General features: G+C 43.4%; 1 protein-coding gene across 2 annotated transcripts in view; it reads left to right on the top strand.

Moving 5' to 3' along the window:
* The window catches only part of LOC129831085 (RNA polymerase II subunit A C-terminal domain phosphatase-like), a 174,529-nt gene that overhangs the window by 45,980 nt on the left and 105,464 nt on the right, over positions 1-23,085 (top strand). The window contains exon 12 of one of the 2 annotated variants that reach the window (XM_055894113.1): positions 16,885-17,144. The exons of the other annotated variant lie outside the window; for it this stretch is intronic. Coding sequence (XP_055750088.1) covers positions 16,885-17,144 — 260 coding nt within the window. The remainder of the gene's footprint in view (positions 1-16,884; positions 17,145-23,085) is intronic. 2 annotated transcript variants of the gene reach the window in all.

Here is a 23,085-nt window from a genome sequence, read left to right on the forward strand (position 1 = left end):
TAAATCAGAGCAAAGGTGCTTACATGCTGTGCGTTTTCACGCAGTGGCATCAGTTGGATTTCATTTAGCGGTTATGCCTTGTCCGAACAGTCGACACACATCTTCACCACTTTCACTTGCATGACACACTTCCCACGGACATGTCACTTGCAGGTGGTACAGGTCTCTTGGGTTCTGTTCTTTGTGCGCCTGGCACTGTCTCCTCCCCTGGAGCTGTGTGCAATTTTGGCTCGCTTGGAATCTTTGCTGCTGCCTTGGCCCTGGTTTCTCACGTAGCCCATATGCCTGACTCATGATGAAGTCTCCTGGCCATGGTTTTGTTGATGCACTGCTTGAACAACACTTGTGTGTTGATAGCAGCCAAGTCAAGCTTGTTGTAGAACACCGCAACAGGCCTGCGGTGGGTGCCTCCTTTCTGATCCAAAACATCCAAACCAACATATGAAACAGAATAGAGGAGAAAACACGAGGATTATTTCCCCATAGGAAACCAACACGTGTTGTACAGAAGAGCATAATGCATTGCAGAACTGTATCTATATATGGTATTATGTACTATTGACATACCTTTGTGTGGTTGTAGTTCATAATAGTGTCTGTTTTTCTATGTGTCCCCGTCGACGGCAACTATCGCATGCGTGGTGATCACGATCGAAACGTTCTTGCCTTGCATTGGTAAAGTGTGAGTTTTCATTCTTCAGCACCGTTGTGGAGTGCAGGTGCCTTGTTTTGCGCAGAGGGAAGGAGCTTGCTTTGTTCATGGTGCCAACTAGGCCTGTTTTATTTGCAAGAAACTTGTTCGCCAATGACAGTGAAGTGAAGAAATTGTCCATGGTGACATTTCTCCCCTTGCCAATGTAAGGTTCCACAAGCCTCATCACCACATTTTCCGAGACTTGCTCACCTGCTGCCCAATGTGGATCCCAAACGTTGCCGTCCCTTCCCCTCCTGTCTCACCGTTTCATTTGGTGGTGGCCCGGGTACCTGCTCGGTGTGTACCCTTTGGACGTTTTTGGCGCTCAGTCTTCGGGGGGTTCAGGCTGAGGCTCAGAATCAGAAGAATCTCATCAGAGATGTCATGGTTAATTTCTTCCCCACCATCTGAGTCGTTTTCATTTGGATTTTGTAGCAACGCTAACGCAGCATGTGCATCCATTCGTCTTGGTCTTCTTGCCGTTGTAAATTCTGCACGCTCTCACTGTGTATGTACTCCAAGTTGGCCAGAGTAGACTGATAAAACTGCGTGGATTTGGTGGACTGATATAGGGTAAGTACCATTATGAGATTATAACTAGAATATATTAATACAATAGCATGGCAAGCCCTGTTCTTCATTCACAATTGGTGATTACATAATTTATGCATCGTTCTTCCTCTCTCTCGTCAACTCAACCATTCTCCCCCTTTCTCCCCCATCATACTTTACTTCATTTATTTAATCTGTTATATGTGTGAAATTAGTTTAGGTTCAGTTTCGAGGCAATTATTGGGGTGATTATCAACTGGGTACGGCACCTTCATGTCGGGAGAAGGAGCGGAGCAGGCCCCACTGTCGGGAGAAGGAGCGGAGCAGGCCCCACTGTCGGGAGAAGGAGCGGAGCAGGCCCCACTGTCGGGAGAAGGAGCGGAGCAGGCCCCACTGTCGGGAGAAGGAGCGGAGCAGGCCCCACTGTCGGGAGAAGGAGCGGAGCAGGCCCCACTGTCGGGAGAAGGAGCGGAGCAGGCCCCACTGTCGGGAGAAGGAGCGGAGCAGGCCCCACTGTCGGGAGAAGGAGCGGAGCAGGCCCCACTGTCGGGAGAAGGAGTGGCAACGGGGGGAAACCATTCAAATAATGACATGCCCTCCTTAAACTGGTTTTAACTCCAGTTCTGTTTGTGATATTAGATTCTAACAACCACTGTTTTATATAGACTTATTTAGGACATGTCAAACTGAGGAAGGCATGACTTAAATGGCAGGGTAATAAAATAAATGAATTGATGAGCAGTCAAAATGACTGCTTTAGCGGTTCTAGTGTTGAAGAGACAGACCATATGGGACTCTGAGACATGTGGTACAGTACATTAGGTGCTCCGTCCTATCTAGCACAAGACACTGAATGATTAGGATAAATGTTTCAGGTTCCTGTTCTCAGATTACTATTGAGGAAGTACTTTATCAAACACATTTCATGGTGACACCTCACCAGTTCTGCTTTCACACGGTACTACTGGTGACACCTCCCCAGCTGAAGGTATTATCACAATGATAACGCTCAACCTGGAGTTCCCTGCAGCTCCCTGGGGAGCCACTTGTGCCCCTGTTGAGCATCATGATCCATCAGAATCACATTCACTTCTGCCTATAGCGGCATATTATACGCTTTCTAAGGCCTTCTTATAAGCCTTCATTCTTCTTCTATACCGATAAGGGCTTGGTTAAGTGCTTGTAAGCATTTCACCTGTTGTATTTGGCGCAAATAAAATGTGTTTTGTTCTTGCAATTCAATTCTGATATGAATTCGAAGGTGCATTATGTGTAATGCGGTCAAAACCGAGGTGACAAGTCTCATAACTCTTCGTAAAGCCATGCTGTTTCCAACCCCAAGGTTGTGTAGCAGTTTAGACGGCTCAGGTCACAATCTCAAGATCTGTATGTAGTTTCCTATGGGTAATTTACTTTGAATTTCATAGCAGGATTTTACATTTAGCCTTGGGTGGTGATTTTTCTATATCTGCCTCCTAATTTGACTCTTAAACATATATTTGCAGCTCTCGTGTCTAGGAGTACTCTGATACTTTTCCTCTCAGTTTTGGGTCATTGTTCCTGTTAACTGAAGTTCATAAAGGAGACATGGACAGCGATGTGTGCCTCAGCCTGCTCTCGTCTGCCTGTCTGTCAATCACTCCGATTGACATGTCCTCCGACCAATAACTGTGTCACTGTGTCTCGCATTACAGGTTTGGCTGTGAGCCTTCCCAACTTTTTAAGCCCAATCGCAACACACTAGTAGACAGTGGGTGGGTGCGAAATAGCACCCTATACCCTAACTGGGTCCTGGTCAAACGTAGGGAATAGGGTTCATTTCGGACGCGACCAGTGTTCTCTAAGGGATAGATCAAAGCGATGCAGTGTTGTCTAGAACATGTTCAGCTGATGTAGTTTTCTTCTTATGGACATTGACGGATCCAACTGATTTGTTCTGCGTGTGTTTCATCAATACACATCCATCCACACGTCGACTGCTTTTCATTCACGTCCTTTCATTAGAATTCAAGCAGACCGAAGTGAATTGACTGAAAGGAAATCGTAATGAGTCCAAGGGAGAACGAGAGGCGGGAAGAGCTATACATCTCTTTGTCTGTGTGGGTGTCAGATAATTCTAAAGTCCTGCTGTCAATTATCATGTCTGTCTCTGTCTGGATCGTTGCGTTTGAAGTGGCCAGTAACCAAGGTAACTCATGCAAAACAGATTGAGTCTTGAGGTGTGTGCGTGCCTGGCCCATGGTCATATCTATACAGGGGACTGAAGGCAGCCTGACTGAGTAGATTCTGAGAATGGAGTCCAACAAGTGGATACAAGCTCCAATCTAATCCATCTACACTGAACAAAAATATCAATTCAACATGTAGCAATTTCTGAGATTTTACTGAGTTACAGTTCATATAAGGAAATCAGTCAATTGAAATGAATTAATTAGGCCCTAATCTATGGATTTCACATGACTGGGAATACAGATATGCATCTGTTGGTCACAGATACCTTTTTTTATTTTTTTGAAGTAGGGGTGTGGATCAGAGAACCAGTCCGTATCTGGTGTGATCACCATTTGCCTCATGCAGCTCTCCTTCGCATAGAGTTGATCAGGCTGTTGATTGTGGTCTGTGTAGTGTTGTCCCACTCCTCTTCAATGGCTGTGCAAAGTTTCTGAAGCCGTAAGTACTCTGATGACATGGCTCTGGTAGGACTCTTCTTTTTTAAACAGACCAACAACCTTCAAGAATGGTGTCGGTCAAGTGCCCTCCACATCAATGTGGAAAAGACAACGGAGCTGATCATCAATGGCAACAACTTACCAATATCCCAACCACTCTCTCTGAACGACCAACCAGAGGAGGTGGTTGAGTGTTTTAAATATCTAGGGACACAAATTGATAACATGTTGAGTTTTACAGAGAATGCAGACTGTATTTTTTTTAAAGCAAGCCCAACACCTGTTCTTAATCAGGAAATTACAGGGGTTTGGGGTCAGCCAGGATGTTCTGGAGAGGGTGTACAGCAGCTTGGTGGAGAGCATCCTCACGTTCAATATGACAGTCTGGTATGGTCATCTGAGCGTGAGGAGCAAAAGCAAACTGACCACAATAGTAAACACAGCCAGCAAAGTAATTGGTTGACCACAGGCACGTTTGAGCATTCTGTTCCACAAGGCAACCAAAAAGAAGACACTGGCTGTCATTGGTGACCCCTCCCACCCTCTACACCCTCAGTTGGAGAGGCTTCCCTCTGGCTGGCGCTTCAGAATGCCCATGGCCAAGAAGAATGTGTTCAAACATTCATTCGTTCCTTGTGCTGTTGGACTACTAAATACAAAGTAAATTGTATCGGTATATGTACTTATCTAGTGCAGTTGGGACAGTTGTGAGTGAATGTATTAATGTCCTCTGTTAGTGGTATCAAACATGATGGACTGACTGGTTTAAATGTGTATGATGTGAGAATGTATGTGATCCTTTTAATGAAGGTGATGCCAAAGCTTCTTACTAAAGCTTCTAGACCACTGGTGTAGAGCTGAATGAGCATGGCAAATTACAGCAGAAACGGCAGTCCAAACCCTAGAGTCATCGTTTTCTTAAGGCACTAACACTTTACTCTTCACTGGTGCGCTTCACTCATTCAGGGGTAGAGAGGTCAGTGCCTTTAGCCAGCAATAGAAAAGTTCTGAATTGCCTTTTATATTCGAGGAGCTTCACTGCTCCTTTCAAAATACTCTGGCTCCCTGCAGCCTCCCTTTGGTGTTCTGAGAGGCTGTGCTGCGGCTTGTTTCTCTCTGCTTGGGACCTTATTACCAGTGGCATAAAGTACTTAAGTAAAAATACTTTAAAGTACTACTTATGTCGGTTTTTGTACTTTACTATTTATATTTTTGCCAACTTTTTCTTTACTACATTTTTCCTGACACCCAAAAGTACTTGTTACATTTGGACAGGAAAATGGTCCAATTCACACACTTGACCAAGAGAACATCCCATCCCTACTGCCTCTGATCTGGAGGACTCACAAAACACAAATGCTTTGTTTGTAAATTATGACTGGGTGTTGGAGTGTGACCCTGGCTGTCCGTCAAAACATTTTCTTTTTAATTGTGCCGTCTGGTTTGCTTAATATAAAGAATTTGAAATGGTTTATACTTTTACTTTGGCTTTTGATACTTAAGTACATTTTAGAAATTCCATTTGCTTTTGATTATATTTAAAATCAAATACTTTTAGACTTTTACTCAAGTAGTATTTTACTGGGTGACTTTTACTTGAGTCATTTTCTATTAAGGTATCTTTACTTTTACTTTGAGTACTTTTTTTGAGTACTTTTTCGACCACTGCTTATTACTCACAGAAACATGACATTGTGTGAAGAGAGATGTCGCTGGAAAAGGTCATGGCTGTACTTCAAATGGCACTATTTCCTTTGCATTGCACTGCTTTTGACCAGGGCCCATATGGTCTGGTCTGAAGTAGTGCACTATGTAGGGAATAGGGTGCCGTTTCCGACACACTCCACGCTGGTTCTGGGGATCGTTTAGACTGCCGCTCTGCAGGAGACAGGTATGGACCACTCTGACGTTCTGACCCGCGTTCTGGCTTCTGCAGGGTAGTGATTTGAGCCCATCACAAGGCAACCGTGGGGGCACGGCCACACTGCCCACTGCAGGTACAGCGATGGATTATGCTGAATGCATTCAAGTTAGGCATATGTTTTTGCAAACAACAGGTAGTAGTAGGTGAAAGAGAGGAGCCTGTTTGGTTGTCTGTGACTGTCTGTTCAAGGATTACAGTGGTTGTGTTTATCAGCCATTTTAATAAAAGCCAGAGACCATTGTATTTGTTTTGTCAGTCTCTGTAATCCCTATTGATCTCAGCATGACTCTCCTTGGGGATTTTGGGGTTTGTTTGTGTTATTGCGAATGCCGTCTTGCCTCCGAGGGACCAAACACAGCCAGAGGAGATGACTGCTCTGCGGGGCTCTTATTGACTCAATGCAGTGTGTGGAGACGATTCTGTGATGTGAGGGTTTACATTGATTTTAAGTTGTCAAAAATGTTTGTTGATGAAATGTGCTTTAGCGGTCAAAGAAATACGTGTTGATGGTAGTTTATGCGTTGTTTGACATTGAATATCTGTATATATATACAGTGGGGAGAATTTTGCAGGTTTTCCTACTTACAAAGCATGTAGAGGTCTGTCATTTTTATTATAGGTACACTTCAACTGTGAGATGGAATCTAAAAACAAATCCAGAAAATCACATTTGTATGATTTTTAAGTAATTAATTTGCATTTTATTGCATGACATAAGTATTTGATACATCAGAAAAGCAGAACTTAATATTTGGTACAGAAACCTTTGTTTGCAATTACAGAGATCATATGTTTCCTGTAGTTCTTGACCAGGTTTGCACACACTGCAGCAGGGATTTTGGCCCACTCCTCCATACAGACCTTCTCCAGATCCTTCAGGTTTCGGGGCTGTCGCTGGGCAATACGGACTTTCAGCTCCCTCCAAAGATTTTCTATTGGGTTCAGGTCTGGACACTGGCTAGGCCACTCCAGGACCTTGACATGCTTCTTACGGAGCAACTCCTTAGTTGCCCTGGCTGTGTGTTTCGGGTCGTTGTCATGCTGGAAGACCCAGCCACGACCCATCTTCAATGCTCTTACTGAGGGAAGGAGGTTGTTGGCCAAGATCTCGCGATACATGGCCCCATCCATCTGCCCCTCAATACGGTGCAGTCGTCCTGTTCCCTTTGCAGAAAAGCATCCCCAAAGAATGACGTTTCCACCTCCATGCTTCACGGTTGGGATGGTGTTCTTGGGGTTGTACTCATCCTTCTTCCTCCTCCAAACACGGCGAGTGGAGTTTAGACCCAAAAGCTCTATTTTTGTCTCATCAGACCACATGACCTTCTCCCATTCCTCCTCTGGATCATCCAGATGGTCATTGGCAAACTTCAGACGGGCCTAGACATGCGCTGGCTTGAGCAGGGGGACCTTGCGTGCGCTGCAGGATTTTAATCCATGACGGCGTAGTGTGTTACTAATGGTTTTCTTTGAGACTGTGGTCCCAGCTCTCTTCAGGTCATTGACCAGGTCCTGCCGTGTAGTTCTGGGCTGATCCCTCACCTTCCTCATGATCGTTGATGCTCCACGAGGTGAGATCTTGCATGGAGCCCCAGACCGAGGGTGATTGACCCGTCATCTTGAACTTCTTCTTCCATTTTCTAATAATTGCGCCAACAGTTGTTGCCTTCTCACCAAGCTGCTTGCCTATTGTCCTGTAGCCCATCCCAGCCTTATGCAGGTCTACAATTTTATCCCTGATGTCCTCACACAGCTCTCTGGTCTTGGCCATTGTGGAGAGGTTGGAGTCTAGTTGAGTGTGTGGACAGGTGTCTTTTATACAGGTAACGAGTTCAAACAGGTGCAGTTAATACAGGTAATGAGTGGAGAACAGGAGGGCTTCTTAAAGAAAAACTAACAGGTCTGTGAGAGCCGCAATTCTTATTGGTTGGTAGGTGATCAAATACTTATGTCATGCAATAAAATGCAAATTAATTACTTAAAAATCATACAATGTGATTTTCTGGATTTTTGTTTTAGGTACACTTCAACTGTGAGAGACGGAATCTATGTTAAAAAATTACAGACCTCTACATGCTTTGTAAGTAGGAAAACCTGCAAAATCGGCAGTGTATCAAATACTTGTTCTCCCCACTGTGTGTGTGTGTGTGTGTGTGTGTGTGTGTGTGTGTGTGTGTGTGTGTGTGTGTGTGTGTGTGTGTGTGTGTGTGTGTGTGTGTGTGTGTGTGTGTGTGTGTATGTATGTATATATATATATATATATATATATATATATATATATATATTACTTTAAACTACAGTACTTTAAACTGCATCTCTGTGATGTATACAGTACTTTAACATCATGTCTGACAAAGATGTCCCTGCCTCCTTGAAATGCATCCAGCTGCCACAGGCACTGTTATCGATCATGTGAAAAAAGGGAGCCGATATTGTCTGTCAACATACTCCTGAGGTATTCTGCAAAGTGTCGTTAGTAAGACAAACTTCTTCAAAGACAAAAACAAACAGGGCACTGTGTGTTTGGGAAACAGCAGTTCTGCAACAGGAATCCACAGGCTTACGCTTGGTGTTAGGTTACTTTCTGTCTGTGAAACACACACAAAGCCCTTCTACCAACCATCATTTCACCTTGTGCTGGGGACAATAAAAGGCCACTCTCTAAAATATGCTTTTTTTGTCACACAACACAATGCCACAGATGTCTCAAGTTTTGAGGGAGCATGCAATTGGCATGCTGACTGCAGGAATGTTCACCAGTGCTGTTGAATGTTCATTTCTCTACCAACCTCCAATGTAGTTTTAGAGAATTTTGCAGGATGTCCAACCAGCCTCAACCGCAGACCACATCTCAGCCACGCTCAAGGTACTAAACGATATCATAACCGCCATCGATAAAAGACAGTACTGTGCAGCCGTCTTCATAGACCTGGCCAAGGCTTTCGACTCTGTCAATCACCACATTCTTATCGGCAGACTCAGTAGCCTCGGTTTTTCTGATGACTGCCTTGCCTGGTTCACCAACTACTTTGCAGACAGAGTTTCAGTGTGTCAAATCGGAGGGCATGTTGTCCGGTCCTCTGGGGGTACCACAGGGTTCAATTCTCGGGCCGACTCTTTTCTCTGTATATATCAATGATGTTGCTCTTGCTGCGGGCGATTCCCTGATCCAGCTCTACGCAGACGACACCATTCTGTATACTTCTGGCCCTTCCTTGGACACTGTGCTATCTAACCTCTAAACGAGCTTCAATGCCATACAACACTCCTTCCGTTGCCTCCAACTGCTCTTAAACGCTAGTAAAACCAAATGCATGCTTTTCAAACGTTCGCTGTCTGCACCCGCCCGCCCAACTAGCATCACCACCCTGGACGGTTCCGACCTAGAATATGTGGACATCTATAAATACCTAGGTGTCTGGCTAGACTGCAAACTCTCCTTCCAGACTCATATTAAACATCTCCAATCCAAAATCAAATCAAGAATCGGCTTTCTATTTCGCAACAAAGCCTCCTTCACTCACGCCGCCAAACTTACCCTAGTAAAACTGACTATCCTACCGATCCTCGACTTAGGCGATGTCATCTACAAAATAGCTTCCAATACTCTACTCACAAACTAGATGCAGTTTATCATAGTGCCATCTGTTTTGTTACTAAAACACCTTATACCACCCACCACTGCGACCTGTATGCTGGCCCTCGCTACATATTCGTCGCCAGACACACTGGCTCCAGGTCATCTATAAGTCCATGCTAGGTAACGCTCCGCCTTATCTCAGTTCACTGGTCACGATAACAACACCCACCATGTAGCACGCGCTCCAGCAGGTATATCTCACTGATCATCCCAAAAGCCAACACCTCATTTGGCCGCCTTTCCTTCCAGTTTTCTGCTGCCTGTGACTGGAACGAATTGCAAAAATTGCTGAAGTTGGAGACTTTTATTTCCCTCACCAACTTTAAACATCTGCTATCTGAGCAGCTAACCGATCGCTGCAGCTGTACATAGTCCATCTGTAAACAGCCCACCCAATTTACCTACCTCATCCCCTTACTGTTTTTATTTATTTACTTTTCTGCTCTTTTGCACACCAGTATCTCTACTTGCACATGATCATCTGATGATTTATCACTCCAGTGTTAATCTGCTAAATTGTAATTATTCGCTCCTATGGCCTATTTATTGCCTACCTCCTCATGCCTTTTGCACACAATGTATATTGACTCATAGACTCTTTTTTCCCCTACTGTGTTATTGACTTGTTTATTGTTTACTCCATGTGTAACTCTGTTGTCTGTTCACACTGCTATGCTTTATCTTGGCCAGGTCGCAGCTGTAAATGAGAACTTGTTCTCAACTAGCCTACCTGGTTAAATAAAGAATACATTTTAAAAATAAACATCTAACAACGCCAGCCCAGGACCTCCACATCTGGCTTCTTCACCTGCGGGAACGTCTGAGAACAGCCACCCGGACAGCTGATGAAACTGTGGGTTTGCAAAACCAAAGAATTTCTGCACAAACTGTCAGAAAACATCTCAGGGAAGCTCATCTGCGTGCTCGTCGTCCTCACCAGGGTTTTGTCCTAACTGCAGATCGGCAAATTCTCACCTTCGAACTGTGCTAGGCAGATGGCAGACAACGTGTATGGGGTCGTGTGGGCGAGCGGTTTGCTGACGTCAACTTTGTGAACAGTGTCCCATGGTGGTGGGGTTATGATATGGGCAGGAATAAGCTACGGACGACTGTTACCACAATTTATTTTATCGATGGCAATTTGAATGCACAGAGATACCGTGACGAGATCCTGAGGCCCATTGTCGTGCCATTCATCCGCCGCCATCATCTCTTGTTTCAGCATGATTATGCACGGTCTCAATCAACAGCCTGATCAACTCTATGTGAAGGAGATGTCGTGCTGCATGAGGCAAATGGTGGTCGCACCAGATACTGGTTTTCTGATCTACACCCCTACCTTTAAAAAAAAGTATCTGTCACCAACAGATGCAAATCTGTATTCAGCCATGTGAAATCCATATATTAGGTTTTAATGAATTTATATAAAATTACTGATTTCCTTTATATGAACTGTAACTCAGTAAAATTGTTGTATGTTGCGTTTAATGTTGTTCAGTGTGTAACGTTTTTATTGCTTGTTTCCTGCTGGTTCCACATCAACATCATGCCTCAGGCTATTCTGTATTTGCTCTCTGTCCATCTAAATTGATGTTGTCAACAACAGTTTGTACCTTAATGAACCTGGCCAGACCCCAATAATGAGCCCAGCTCTAGGGATGTTCTCTCTGCCATGATCCCAGATCTCCACTGCTCTGACACCGTGTAGTGCTGTGCTTATGACTTAATGGATGAATGCTAGTTCTTCTGGAAGCTCTGCTTCTCTCCTTCCATTTAAGGAAAAATCTCTCCCTCTGTTTCCATATCGATTTAGTTTTACCTCTGTAAATTTGGGAGGGGTCTCACCCTATTTTAATTGACCCAAATGGCCCTCGGGGGACAGGGGATCATGAAGACTAGAGGACTGCTGTAATAGGAGAGTGTGAGGGGGTAGGACATCAGGAAATTGATAATTTGGGTGTGCTTTTCAAATTTGTGTAGGTCCTTTGTCCAAGGCCTGGGTTTCAGTTTGTAGCCCAAATTCTGGCTTATCGTTGAGGTGTACTCTCTAAGACTGGGTCCCAAATGGCATCCTAGTCAAATATAGAGAACAGGGTGCCATTGGGGAACTAACCTTTAATCTATCTACATCCAGGTTAGGAGTGTAATTCTTCATGACCTCAACAGATGTCTATTAGGAACCAGCCTTTCTCTTGACTGTAAAGTATTGATTGATACTATTCCTCCTAATAAATATACCTCCGGCCCTGTGAATGTTAACCTATTTATAGGTCTTACTCACATCGGCTAGGGAGAGCGTGATCCTACAGTCGTCTGAAACAGCTGATGCTCTCACACATGGTTCAGTTTTGCTTGCCTCGAAGCGATCATCAAAGGCATTTAGCTCATCTGGTAAGCTCGTGTCGCTAGGCAGTTCTCGGCTGGGTTTCCCTTTGTAATCCGTGATAGTTTGCAAGCCCTGCAATATCCGACGAGCGCCAGAGCCGGTGACGTAGGATTCGATCTTAGTCCTATATTGACTATTTGCCTGTTTGATGGTTTGTCAGATGGCATCCGGACTAATGTCCAATATCTTGAAATCTGCAGCCCTAGCCTTTAGCTCAGTGGAGATGTTGCCTGTAATCCATGGCTTCTGGTTGGGATATGTATATACGGTCACTGAGGGGACATCATCGATGCACTTATTAGCCTGTGACTGATGTTGTAACCTCCTCAATGCCATCGGATGAATCCCAGAACATATTCTAGTCTGTGGAAGCGAAACAGTCCATTAACTTAGCATCCGCTTCATAGGACCACTTCTGTATTGAGCCTGTCACTTATACTTCCTGTTTGAGTTTTTGCTTGTAAGCAGGAATCAGGAGGATAGTTATGTTCTGATTTGCCTAATGGAGGGTGGGGGACAGCTTTGTCCCAAAAAAGGTTTTTATATTTGTTTTAAAATTTATTTGATGCACTTTGAAATTATTCTGTGTAATGAAAAGTGCTTTACAAATGTAATTTATTAATTTATTATTGTCACCTTACATGTCACCTGTGCAACTAGAGAGAAAAAAAAAATTCTAGATCACCTCTACTCCACACATTTATTATTATTTATTAATGAAAAGTGCTTTACAAATGTAATTTATTAGGTGACAATAATAAATTACATTTGTAAAGCACTTTTCATTAATAAATAATAATAAATGTGTGGAGTAGAGGTGATGTAGAATTTTTTTTTTCTCTCTAGTTGCACAGGTGACATGTTGGTAGTAATAAGGTAAAATGTATTTCAGTTTTCCTGCATTAAAGTTGATGGCCACTAGGAGCGCCGCCTCTGGATGCTTATCGCCCTATACAGCTCGTTGAGTGTGGTCTTAGTGCCAGCATCGGTTTTTGGTGGTAAATAGACAGTTACGAAAAATACAGAAACTCTTGGTAAATAGTATGGGCTACATCTTACATGAGGTATTCTAACTCATGCGAGCAGAACCTAGAGACTAGAGGTCGACCGATTATGATTTTTCACCGCCGATACCAATTATTGGAGGACCAAAAAAGCCGATGCCGATTTTTTTCTTTTTTACTTTTATTTATTTATTTATTTGTAATAATGACAATTACAACAATACTGAATGAACACTTATTTTAACTTAATACATCAATAAAATCAATTTACCCTCAAATCAATAATGAAACATGTTCAATTTGGTTTAAATAATGTAAAAACAAAGTGTTGGAGAAGAAAGTAAAAGTGCAATATGTGCCATGTAAGAAAGCTAACGTTTAAGTTTCTTGCTCAGAACATGAGAACATATGAAAGCTGGTGGTTCCTTTTAACATGAGTCTTCAATATTCCCAGGTAAAAAGTTTTAGGTTGTAGTTATTATAGGACTATTTCTCTCTATACGATTTTTATTTCATATACCTTTGACTATTGGATGTTCTTATAGGCACTTTAGTATTTCCAGTGTAACAGTATAGCTTCCATCCCTCTCCTCGCTGCTATCTGGGCTCGAACCACGAACACATCGACAACAGCCACCCTCGAAGCAGCGTTACCCATCGCTCCACAAAAGCCTGCAGAGCAAGGGGAACAACTACTCCAAGTTTTAGAGTGAGTGACGTTTGAAACGCTATTAGTGCGCACCCCGCTAACTAGCTAGCCATTTCACATCGGTTACACCAGCCTAATCTCGGGAGTTGATGGGCCTGAAGTCATAAACAGCGCAATGCTTGAAGCATTGCGAGGAGCTGCTGGCAAAACGCACAAAAGTGCTGTTTGGATGAATACTTACGAGCCTGCTGGTGCCTACCATCGCTCAGTCAGACTGCTCTATCAAATCATAGACTTAATTATAACATAATAACACACAGTAATACGAGCCGTAGGTCATTAATATGGTTGAATCCGGAAACTATCATCTCAAAAACAAAACGTTTATTCTTTCAGTGAAATACGGAACCGTTACGTATTTTATCTAACGGGTGGCATCCATAAGCCTAAATATTCCTGTTACATTGCACAACCTTCAATGTTATGTCATAAATACGTAAGATTCTGGCAAATTAGTTCGCAACGAGCCAGGCGGCCCAAACTGTTGCATATACCCTGACTGCGTGCAATGAACGCAAAAGAAGTGACACAATTTCACCTGGTTAATATTGCCTGCTAACCTGGATTTATTTTAGCTAAATATGCAGGTTTAAAAATTTATACTTGTGTGATTTTAAGAAAGGCATTGATGTTTATGGTTAGGTACACGTTGGAGCAACGACAGTCCTTTTTCGCGAATGCGCACTGCATGGATTATATGCAACGCAGGACACGCTAGATAAACTAGTAGTATCATCAACCATGTGTAGTTATAACTAGTGATTATGATTGATTGTTTTTTATAAGTTAAGTTTAATGCTAGCTAGCGACCTACCTTGGCTTCTTACTGCATTCGCGTAACAGGCGGGCTCCTCGTGAGGCAGGTGGTTAGAGCGTTGGACTAGTTAACCGTAAGGTTGCAAGATTGAATCCCTGAGCTGACAAGGTAAAATTCTGTGGTTCTGCCCCTGAACAAGGCAGTTAACCCACCGTTCCTAGGCTGTCATTGAAAATAAGAATGTGTTCTTAACTGACTTGCTTAGTTAAATAAAGGTGTAAAAAAAAGAAAACGGCGTCCAAAATACCGATTTCCGATTGTTATGAAAACTTGAAATCGGCCCTAATTAATCGGCCATTCCGATTAATCGGTCGACCTCTACTAGAGACGTCCTTAATATTAGAGATTGCGCAGCAGCTGTTGTTCATAAAGAGACACACCGCCCCCATGATCTTACCGGACTCTGCCGTTCTGTCCTGGCGATACATAAAAAACGCATCTTGATGTACTGTGCATTTGGAAGGTATTCAAACCCCTTGACTTTTTCCACATTTTGTTACGTTACAGCCTTATTCTAAAATTGATTAAATCGTCTTTTCCACCCTCATCAATCTACACACAATACCCCATGATGGCAAAACAAAAAAATATAACAATTTATTGAAATAATACATTTACATAAGTATTCAGACCTTTTACTCAGCACTTTGTTTAAGTACCTCTGGCAGCGATTACAGCCTCAAGTCTTCTTGGGTATGACGCTACAAGCTTGGCACACCTGTATTTTGGGGAGTTCCTCCCATTTTTTTTTTTCTCTGCAGATCCTCTCAAGCTCTGTCAGGTTGGATGGGGAGTGTGGCTGGTTTCCAGAGATGTTTGATCTGGTTCAAGTCCGGGCTCTGGCTGGGCCACTCAAGGACATTCAGAGACATGTCCCGAAGCAACTCCTGCGTTGTCTTGGCTGTGTGCTTAGGGTCGTTGTCCTGTTGGAAGGTGAACCTTCACCCCAGTCTGAGGTCCTGAGCGCTCTGGAGCAGGTTTTCATCAAGGATCTCTCTGTACTTTGCGCCGTTCATCTTTGCCTCGGTCCTGACTCATCTCCCAGTCCCTGCAGAGATGGTTGTCCTTCTGGAAGCTTTTCCCATCGCCACAGAGGAACTCTGGAGCTCTGTCAGAGGGACCATTGGGTTCTTGGTCACCTCCCTGACCATAGCCCTTCTACCCCAATTGCTCAGTTTGCCAGGGCGGCCAGCTCTAGGAAGAGTCTTGGTGGTTCTGAACTTCTTCCATTTAAGGATGATGGAGGACACTGTGTTCTTTGGGACCTTCAATGCTGAAGAAATATGTTTGTACCCTTCCCCAGATTTGTGCCCCGACACAATCCTTTCTCGGAGCTCTACGGACAGTTCCTTCAACCTCATGGCTTGGTTTTTGCTCTGACATGCATGGTCAACTGTGGGACCTTGTATAGACAGGTGTGTGTCTTTCCAAATCATGTCAAATCATTTGAATTTACCAAAGGTAGACTCCATTCAAGTTGTAGAAACATCTCAAGGATGATCAATGGAAACAGGATGCAACTGTTTTGCTTTGTCATCATGAGGTATTTTGTGTCGATTTAGGATTTATTATTTATTTAATTACATTTAGAATAAAGCTGAAATGTAACAAAGTGTGGTACAAGTGTTCTGAATGCACCCTATATTATCCTTGTCCTTGTTCATCCATGACACTGAGAAGCATAGTATATTAGTCTTTAATGTCCTGTTGATAGGATAGTCTTGAACGGAGCTCGTCCAGTTTATTCTCCAGCGATTGCACATTCGCCAATAGAACAGAGGGTAGAGGCGATTTGGGCCTGCTCCAGGATAATCAATATGTGTTTCGTCTCTGACTCGTCCAAATTGAGGTTAGTGTTAGCTGTTCTGATGTCCAGAAGAACTTTTCGGTCATAGGAAACAATGGCGCAAAAAAAATACACAAAATGGCATAATTGGTCAGGAGCGCATAAAAACGTCCGCCATTCCATCCAGCACCATTATATTAGCTAATAATGTATCAGATTAAATTGAAAGAAAATATTCTCAGCTGTTTTTCTATAGGAATATAAAGCATTTGCCTAATGTGCATTCCTATAGACTTTCCAGGTAAATGATCCTCTCTGAATAACGGAGGTTCAAACAGCATCTAATTGGTGTTCCCTGCAGGCAGAGAGGCATCTGATAGGTTATTCCCTTCAGAATAGACAGTAATTAAACTTGTTAACAGGCCAGAGGAATCCATAGGTGAAGAGCTATTATGTCATTTGCTCCTGGGCCATGTTAACTGCTGTTGCCACCTGATGTGCAAGAGGACAAACTGTAAGTAAAGAGTTAAAGTGAGGGGTTGGTTAAGTGTGTTCTCTAATCATCTGATGGGATCTATGTGAAGAGTTGAGGTTTTGTCTACTGTATGTTGCGCTCTGGTGGACAATGAGAGGCCTGCTGTACTGTATAGACCACCCTACCCTGGGGGAGCAAAGCCTCACCAACCCACCTCTCTGTTGTCAGGTGGACGACATGCTAGATGAGGAGAGCGACGAGGAGGGAGAAGGCCGGGGGAAGAAGACGATGGAGGAAGTAGAGGGGCAGCGGCCAAAGGGTAGTGGACAGAGCACTGAGGAAGAGAAGCACCACCAACGGCACCAGCTGAAGCAGCACCATCACCAGCTGCAGCAGCAGGGTCTGGCCACCGTTGAAGAGGAGACGGAGAAAACACAGACGCCAACTAGTGACCAGGGCGGTACGACGACGGCGGACAGCGTGCCAAGGTAAGGCCACCAGAGCACCACCTTTAAACCAGGCAGTGAAGTGTTATGTAACCCATTACCAGATTAGCTGTTTTCTAGTGGAAGAGGTATGTGTTTCATCAAGCAACTTAATGATGAGAGTTTAAAGACGTCTGTAGCTATAAAGGTAAGGACTATGAAGGTAAGTGATGCGGTCATATTCACGATCGCAGGTTTGTTTCTGATTGGTGCTCTGTGACTCACCACAGAACCACTACAGTCTAGTGGGGGTAATACCGAAGTAGCCATCCATCCTTCAATATTCCAGGCTTGGTCTGTTTCCATGGTGATGTTTCCATGCTGGAAACATTTCCAGCCAGATGGAGGGGGTTAGGGTTACAGTCTCCCACTTCTGCGGGACAGGGTAGCGAGTCTACACTTCCAGAAATCTGCCTCCCAGATGCTTGTCTTGCTCTGTGCTGACGCTGCCCAGTTTAGAGCCTGGAAACAGGGTGTAAAGGCCTCCATCTGTGTCCTCCACCCACACCACAGGGAAGCCAGGTGGGACAGGTCCTCAGTCAAATGGTGTCCCGCCTAGGGATGTGCACGCTTATTCAATTATCCGAAGGGAGGGTAGTATTCGAATAATTGTGATTTATTTTTTACAAAAAATAAAAACATCTTAGGCCTATTTTAACACTGAAAAGGCTTTTTCTAAATTAGCTCAATGTGGAGTAAGTTCTCTAAGGCAATGCAGGATGGAATAAAATTACAGAATTAAATGTTAGTGAAATGAGAAGGAGTAGGCTACAACAGGAAACCAACTGTTGTTTTATGGGGATGGGGAGAAGGCTCAGCATGTAGCCTCAATTGGCCTACAGTAGCTAGCTATAGCTGGCTTCTCTAGCTAGCTTCTCTAGGCTACTCCAGTCAAAACAGGCACTGTTTGGGATGGTAAATAACATTGTGGCTGCTACAAGTTAGCTAATATTGGCTGTAGCTGAGTTGCCTTTGCTAGTGGCTACTGCGTCTCTCTCTCCATCTGCTCGCCCCCATCTCACACACACACCGCCCCCGCCGCAGCTGCAGCAATAGAGCGCCAGCCTCTCTCCCTCGCGCAGCAGTGCTCAGGTCAAAACATAAGTTTATTTCAAATATCCGGATAGCTGACAAAAATTCATGATACTATTCAAATAGTGAAATTATTTCAAACCGTCATCCCTAGTCCTGCCTAAATGAGGAGTGGAGGAGCTTGGGCTTAGTTTTATACCTTGAGGAAGAGAGAGGCATGGACAGATGCCTTGTTGAAGTCTGCTGATCTGACAGTTTGTGTGTTACAACTCAAGGCTACTGAAGGCCGAAAGGTGCTAAGCACCGCTGCCCAGAATGTCGACAGTACATGTTTTGTTGTTCACATAGCACAGATCTTCCGTCTGATTCTACATTTGTAGATGATGAATGTAAGCTAACTAGCACGCTGCGCTAATGTTGTTGCTAGCAACCTAGAATTTGTAGTCCTTGTTGATACTACAAGACCATCTAAAATGAGTTAATCACATATAATTGCTTTGTAGATTCATCTTTGTATGTCTGTGAAGATATGTCTTTTTTAAAGTACATTTTAAGTGGCAGGAAAATAACTTTCTAGTTTATTTTATCTCCATAAAGCCATTTGAACGTGGATATCCACCACTTGCTTTTCTACTGGTGTTCAACCTTTTAAACTCTTGTAGTTGACTGTTGTAGTACATGTGCTGTGTATATTTGGCATGGGACGCAAAGAGAGATGGGCACAGAAACAGGCCGGAGGAGAAAACAGAAGGGCTACAGCACCATTCTGTGACTGTCTGCCTGTGTACAAGCACACAGAACCTGCAAACAATGAAAGCATCTCCTTAATGCAGCCAGGTTGGACTCGGAGAGAGAGAGAGCAGGATGAGAAGACTGATGGCCAGGAAAATAGGAGAGGCGGATAGGAGGTGGAGCATTGGGGCTGCTGTCATAAGATCTATTGCTCCTTGTTAGACCCAAGAGGTCAGACACAACGTGAAATCTGAAGGCCGATAGGTACTTAGCACAGTAGGAGGCCTTTCGTTCTCTTGCCTTTCGTTCTCTTGGCTCAACATTGCAAAAGATTGGCTAAGCAGGAGGCAGACAGTTAGTCAACGAGGTAGTGTTATTTTTTCAGGAACTCTGGCTAGTGGCTACATTATGGCAGCAAATATAGAAATTAGCCAACATCACACAAACGCTGATCGTTTTTTATATGGTAAATAACATGTGCAGAACGTGATCCGGATCTTTAGCTTTGAGAAAGTGGTTTCCAGGAGGGGTGGGGGCGAAAACTTTGTATTCGTAGACACGGTATGGAACAAAAGACGAGGCCTGCTGGGTACCAACCTGCCGAAAGGAATGACGATTAAAAAAAAAGAAGTCTAATCCACCCCCTTTTCATCTGAATTGTTCTAACTAAAACAATAAAGCTGCATAATATAAATGTTCTACTCAATCAAGTCTCTTGATGTTAGTTTGATAACTGAGCCAGGCAGTCACACACTTCATATGAAACGAATGGGGCGGTAAGTGCAGCACAACGCACACAACCCTAAATGCTTTACCACGCTAGCTATCTAGCAAGATGAAATAAATAATTTTGTTAACACAAGCCAGTTTGCATGCAGCTAACGTTAGCTAAACAGCTATCATTGTCGTTTGCAGTCTGCACATGGCTAGTTAGCTGCTGAGAGTCAGTGGAATAGCTAACAGGCAGCTGCTTCGTTCAAAAACGAATCCGTTGTGATTGAATTATGTTGCTAGTTATCTAGTTGTGGCCATCTGGCTAGTTGTCCCTATAAAGGTTCTATCTGCATGAAGCATAATTCTGAGATATTGAGCATCAAAGTTTCCACAATCCAGCTAAGAACTGTTTTGCAGTGAATTCATATTTTATAACCCATTAAGGTCCTCACCTTAAAGGTCCTTAAAGTGCTGAGTATAAAAATCCTGAAATATTTGTAAATCCATTTTTAAAAATTGGTAGTGTGCAATTGCAGATGGCACCATTTATAGCTCTGAAATGTCAATCTGGGTTCAGACATAAGGCTCTGACACTTCTGAATTGACATGTTCAGTTAAAATTGTATTATTCCAGCTACAGTTTTCTTATCAAGATAGTCAGATCACATCAACTACATTTAAGAAATGTATTATGAGCTTCAGACGAATTACTGTCATCACTGAACAACGATGTGACATTTACTTTCAGATTTCTGACAGTTGTTTTTTTACTTGCTGGCTAGACTAGCCTAGACAATACTTAAGAGGGAGATGGACCAATCAGAACACATCTTTCCCATCTGTATATGTTCAGGCTTGTGATTGCAGATAGAACCGGGCACTGGTCTGTTGGGCACCTGGGCTGTTTTCAGCAAGGTACATTTTAGCAGACATTCTTTTCCAGAGCGACTTACAGGAGCAATTGGGGTTAAGTGCCATGCTCAAAGGCACACCGACAGATTGTTCAACTAGTCAGCTCGGGATTTGAATCAGCAATCTTTAGGTTACTGGCCCAACGCTCTTAACCGCTAGGCCACCTGCCCGCCCAACATTTGTGAAGCATTCAGATATAAATAAATGATGTAGAACATGCCTCTGACATGTAGAATAAGGAATCGCGCTAGCCGTTTTCCTGAAAGAGCGTTCTATCAGTGCCACATCTGGCAGACCGTGCTACAGTCGTTCACTCTACCAGCGTCTCCTCACAGCCCTGACACTGCTGATAGACATGCAAATGAAGTCCATTAAACAGACCAGGGATGAAGAGCAGCTTGCCTTGTTAACGCTTGCTTTCTCTCTCCCCGTCTATCTGTCCACCCATCCCTCTTTCTCACTCTTTCTGTCTTTTTCCCCAATCTTTGCATCCACCCCTCTCCGTCTCGCTCTCCCTTTATCTCCTCTAGTGATTTAAAGCTGTCTGTTTGCAGGGCATTTACAGTAACCTCAGGATACAGTACCTCTGAATACTATATTTGAAGAAGTCTGGCATTTATATGAGTACTTAGTATAAGACATTCATACAACATTAAATATCCGTCATTGCTAGTATAATAATGGTGTCGTACTGTTAAATAAATAAGAAAAGTGAGTCTGGCAAAGTGATTATGATAGTTCTAGGCCACTTTACCATCTACGGAATGACCGGATGTACATGGGACTGAATTGGACTGGTTCTATTTTGGACTAGGAGGTGAGCATGCCTCCATCTCTTTTCTTCTCCATCTTTACAGCCCTCACCTCCACCACTTCTTCATTTTAGCCTCTAAACTGACAGGAACCTGTTGCTAAGATACAGTAGAACTAGAGAGCCGTAGAACCAGCGTCTGTTCTCTTGAGACTTTCATCCCTTCTGGCGTCCTGGTCTCCTGAAGTTATTTAATCGATCAATTAAAAAGGTATCTAGGGCAATACCCCTTGCCCCAGCTCTATCTTTTCAGTAGAATGAATGACAGCTGATGTTTACTTTTTTTTTTTGAACATGGAGGGATACAGAAGAAAATAGTTTGTGTTCATCCAAGTATGAAAACATCAAAAACAGAGATTGAGTGAGAAACAGAGTTTTCAATTCGTTATCTTGAATAAAAGTACATGTTTGCACTGTCATTTCTTTGTGCAGTTTTTCATTCAGTTGAATGCACACAGGCATATGTGGGATGCCAACAGAACTGAAAACTAAATGAAGAATGCACCTTGCCTTCCTCCGCTCCTTTTGGTCATTCTCCTTCACCACAGGAGTAGAATAACATTTCTCCGAATCCGTGTGGGATATAAGCCTACTGTGCCCTCTGTTTACTAAATGGCTGTTCAAAAAGCTGCCATTGACTAGGACTTTTGCGATCTGCGATATTTAGACTATATTTATACAATACTGATTAATGTTCCCGACTTTCGACTACTTAATTTTTCCATGGCCAGTTGCCATGGATACCATCAGGGCAGAGAACAGTAATATGATGTTGTCAAGTTCTGTAATTAACAACTGGGAGAGAAAAAGACAATTTCAACACTGCCCTTCTAACCATTTAAATCAGCTTTGAATGGCTACTTATGTAACCTCCAACTTTTCAGCACATCTATACTCTCTCCCTTATCTGCACTTTCAACTTGATTTAAATCAGTCAGGTAGGTTAAGGTCAGCCTCAGAAGTCATGAGCTGAATATCGCGGTTTCATTCTGACGGCGCGTTAGTACCTATTACCCATAAGTCATTAACAGTGATTTATGTGGATGATTGAATGTGAATGGTCGTAGTTAAAAATATATATATTTTTTTCTTAAACAGCTGTTTCAGGTAGTTTTTTTTTGTCAATGAAAAGTACAGCACTTTCACCTCTGCGGGAGATGGTCTATCTTTGGAGGAGGTGAGAGGCAGCCTAGCGGGAGGAAGGAGGTGGGAGGTACCCTCCTCTATCCCACTCTTCATTCTGCAATGATTGCAATCAGCCACCACTCCACGCCATGTTATGCTACTCTTGACATCTGGAGTGGTGTGGTCGGATGCTTGATTTCCGCAGCGGCTAAGAGCTTTCTTCAGGAAGTCGAGGCATTTTGAATGTAATAATAGAGACTTGTGATTGGCTACTAATGCCGTCATGGTCCCTAGCTGTGTTGATGTAACATACAGGAAGGAACATCTCTGGCCATGAAGTTGAGGGGCTGTAATAGTGGGTTAGGATGGCAATGACGCACAGAATCGTCAGCAATCAATTCGTCTAGAAAATTAATAATCTTCCCCCCACACTGCAACTGAACTGCCTGAGCAAAATAGATGTGATATGTGTGACATTTGTCACAAAGTTGAGGGGTTTTTACTTGAAGCACAGAGGGATGGAGAGCCCTTGAGTTAATGCCACCATCTTTAAAATCCCTGAAAAGTTATTGTCTGAATTTTTCTCCAACTCTCCGTTCATTCGGACTCTCCAATACT

The sequence above is a fragment of the Salvelinus fontinalis genome, chromosome 32 (genome assembly GCF_029448725.1).
Source record: "Salvelinus fontinalis isolate EN_2023a chromosome 32, ASM2944872v1, whole genome shotgun sequence".
NCBI lineage: Eukaryota > Metazoa > Chordata > Actinopteri > Salmoniformes > Salmonidae > Salvelinus > Salvelinus fontinalis.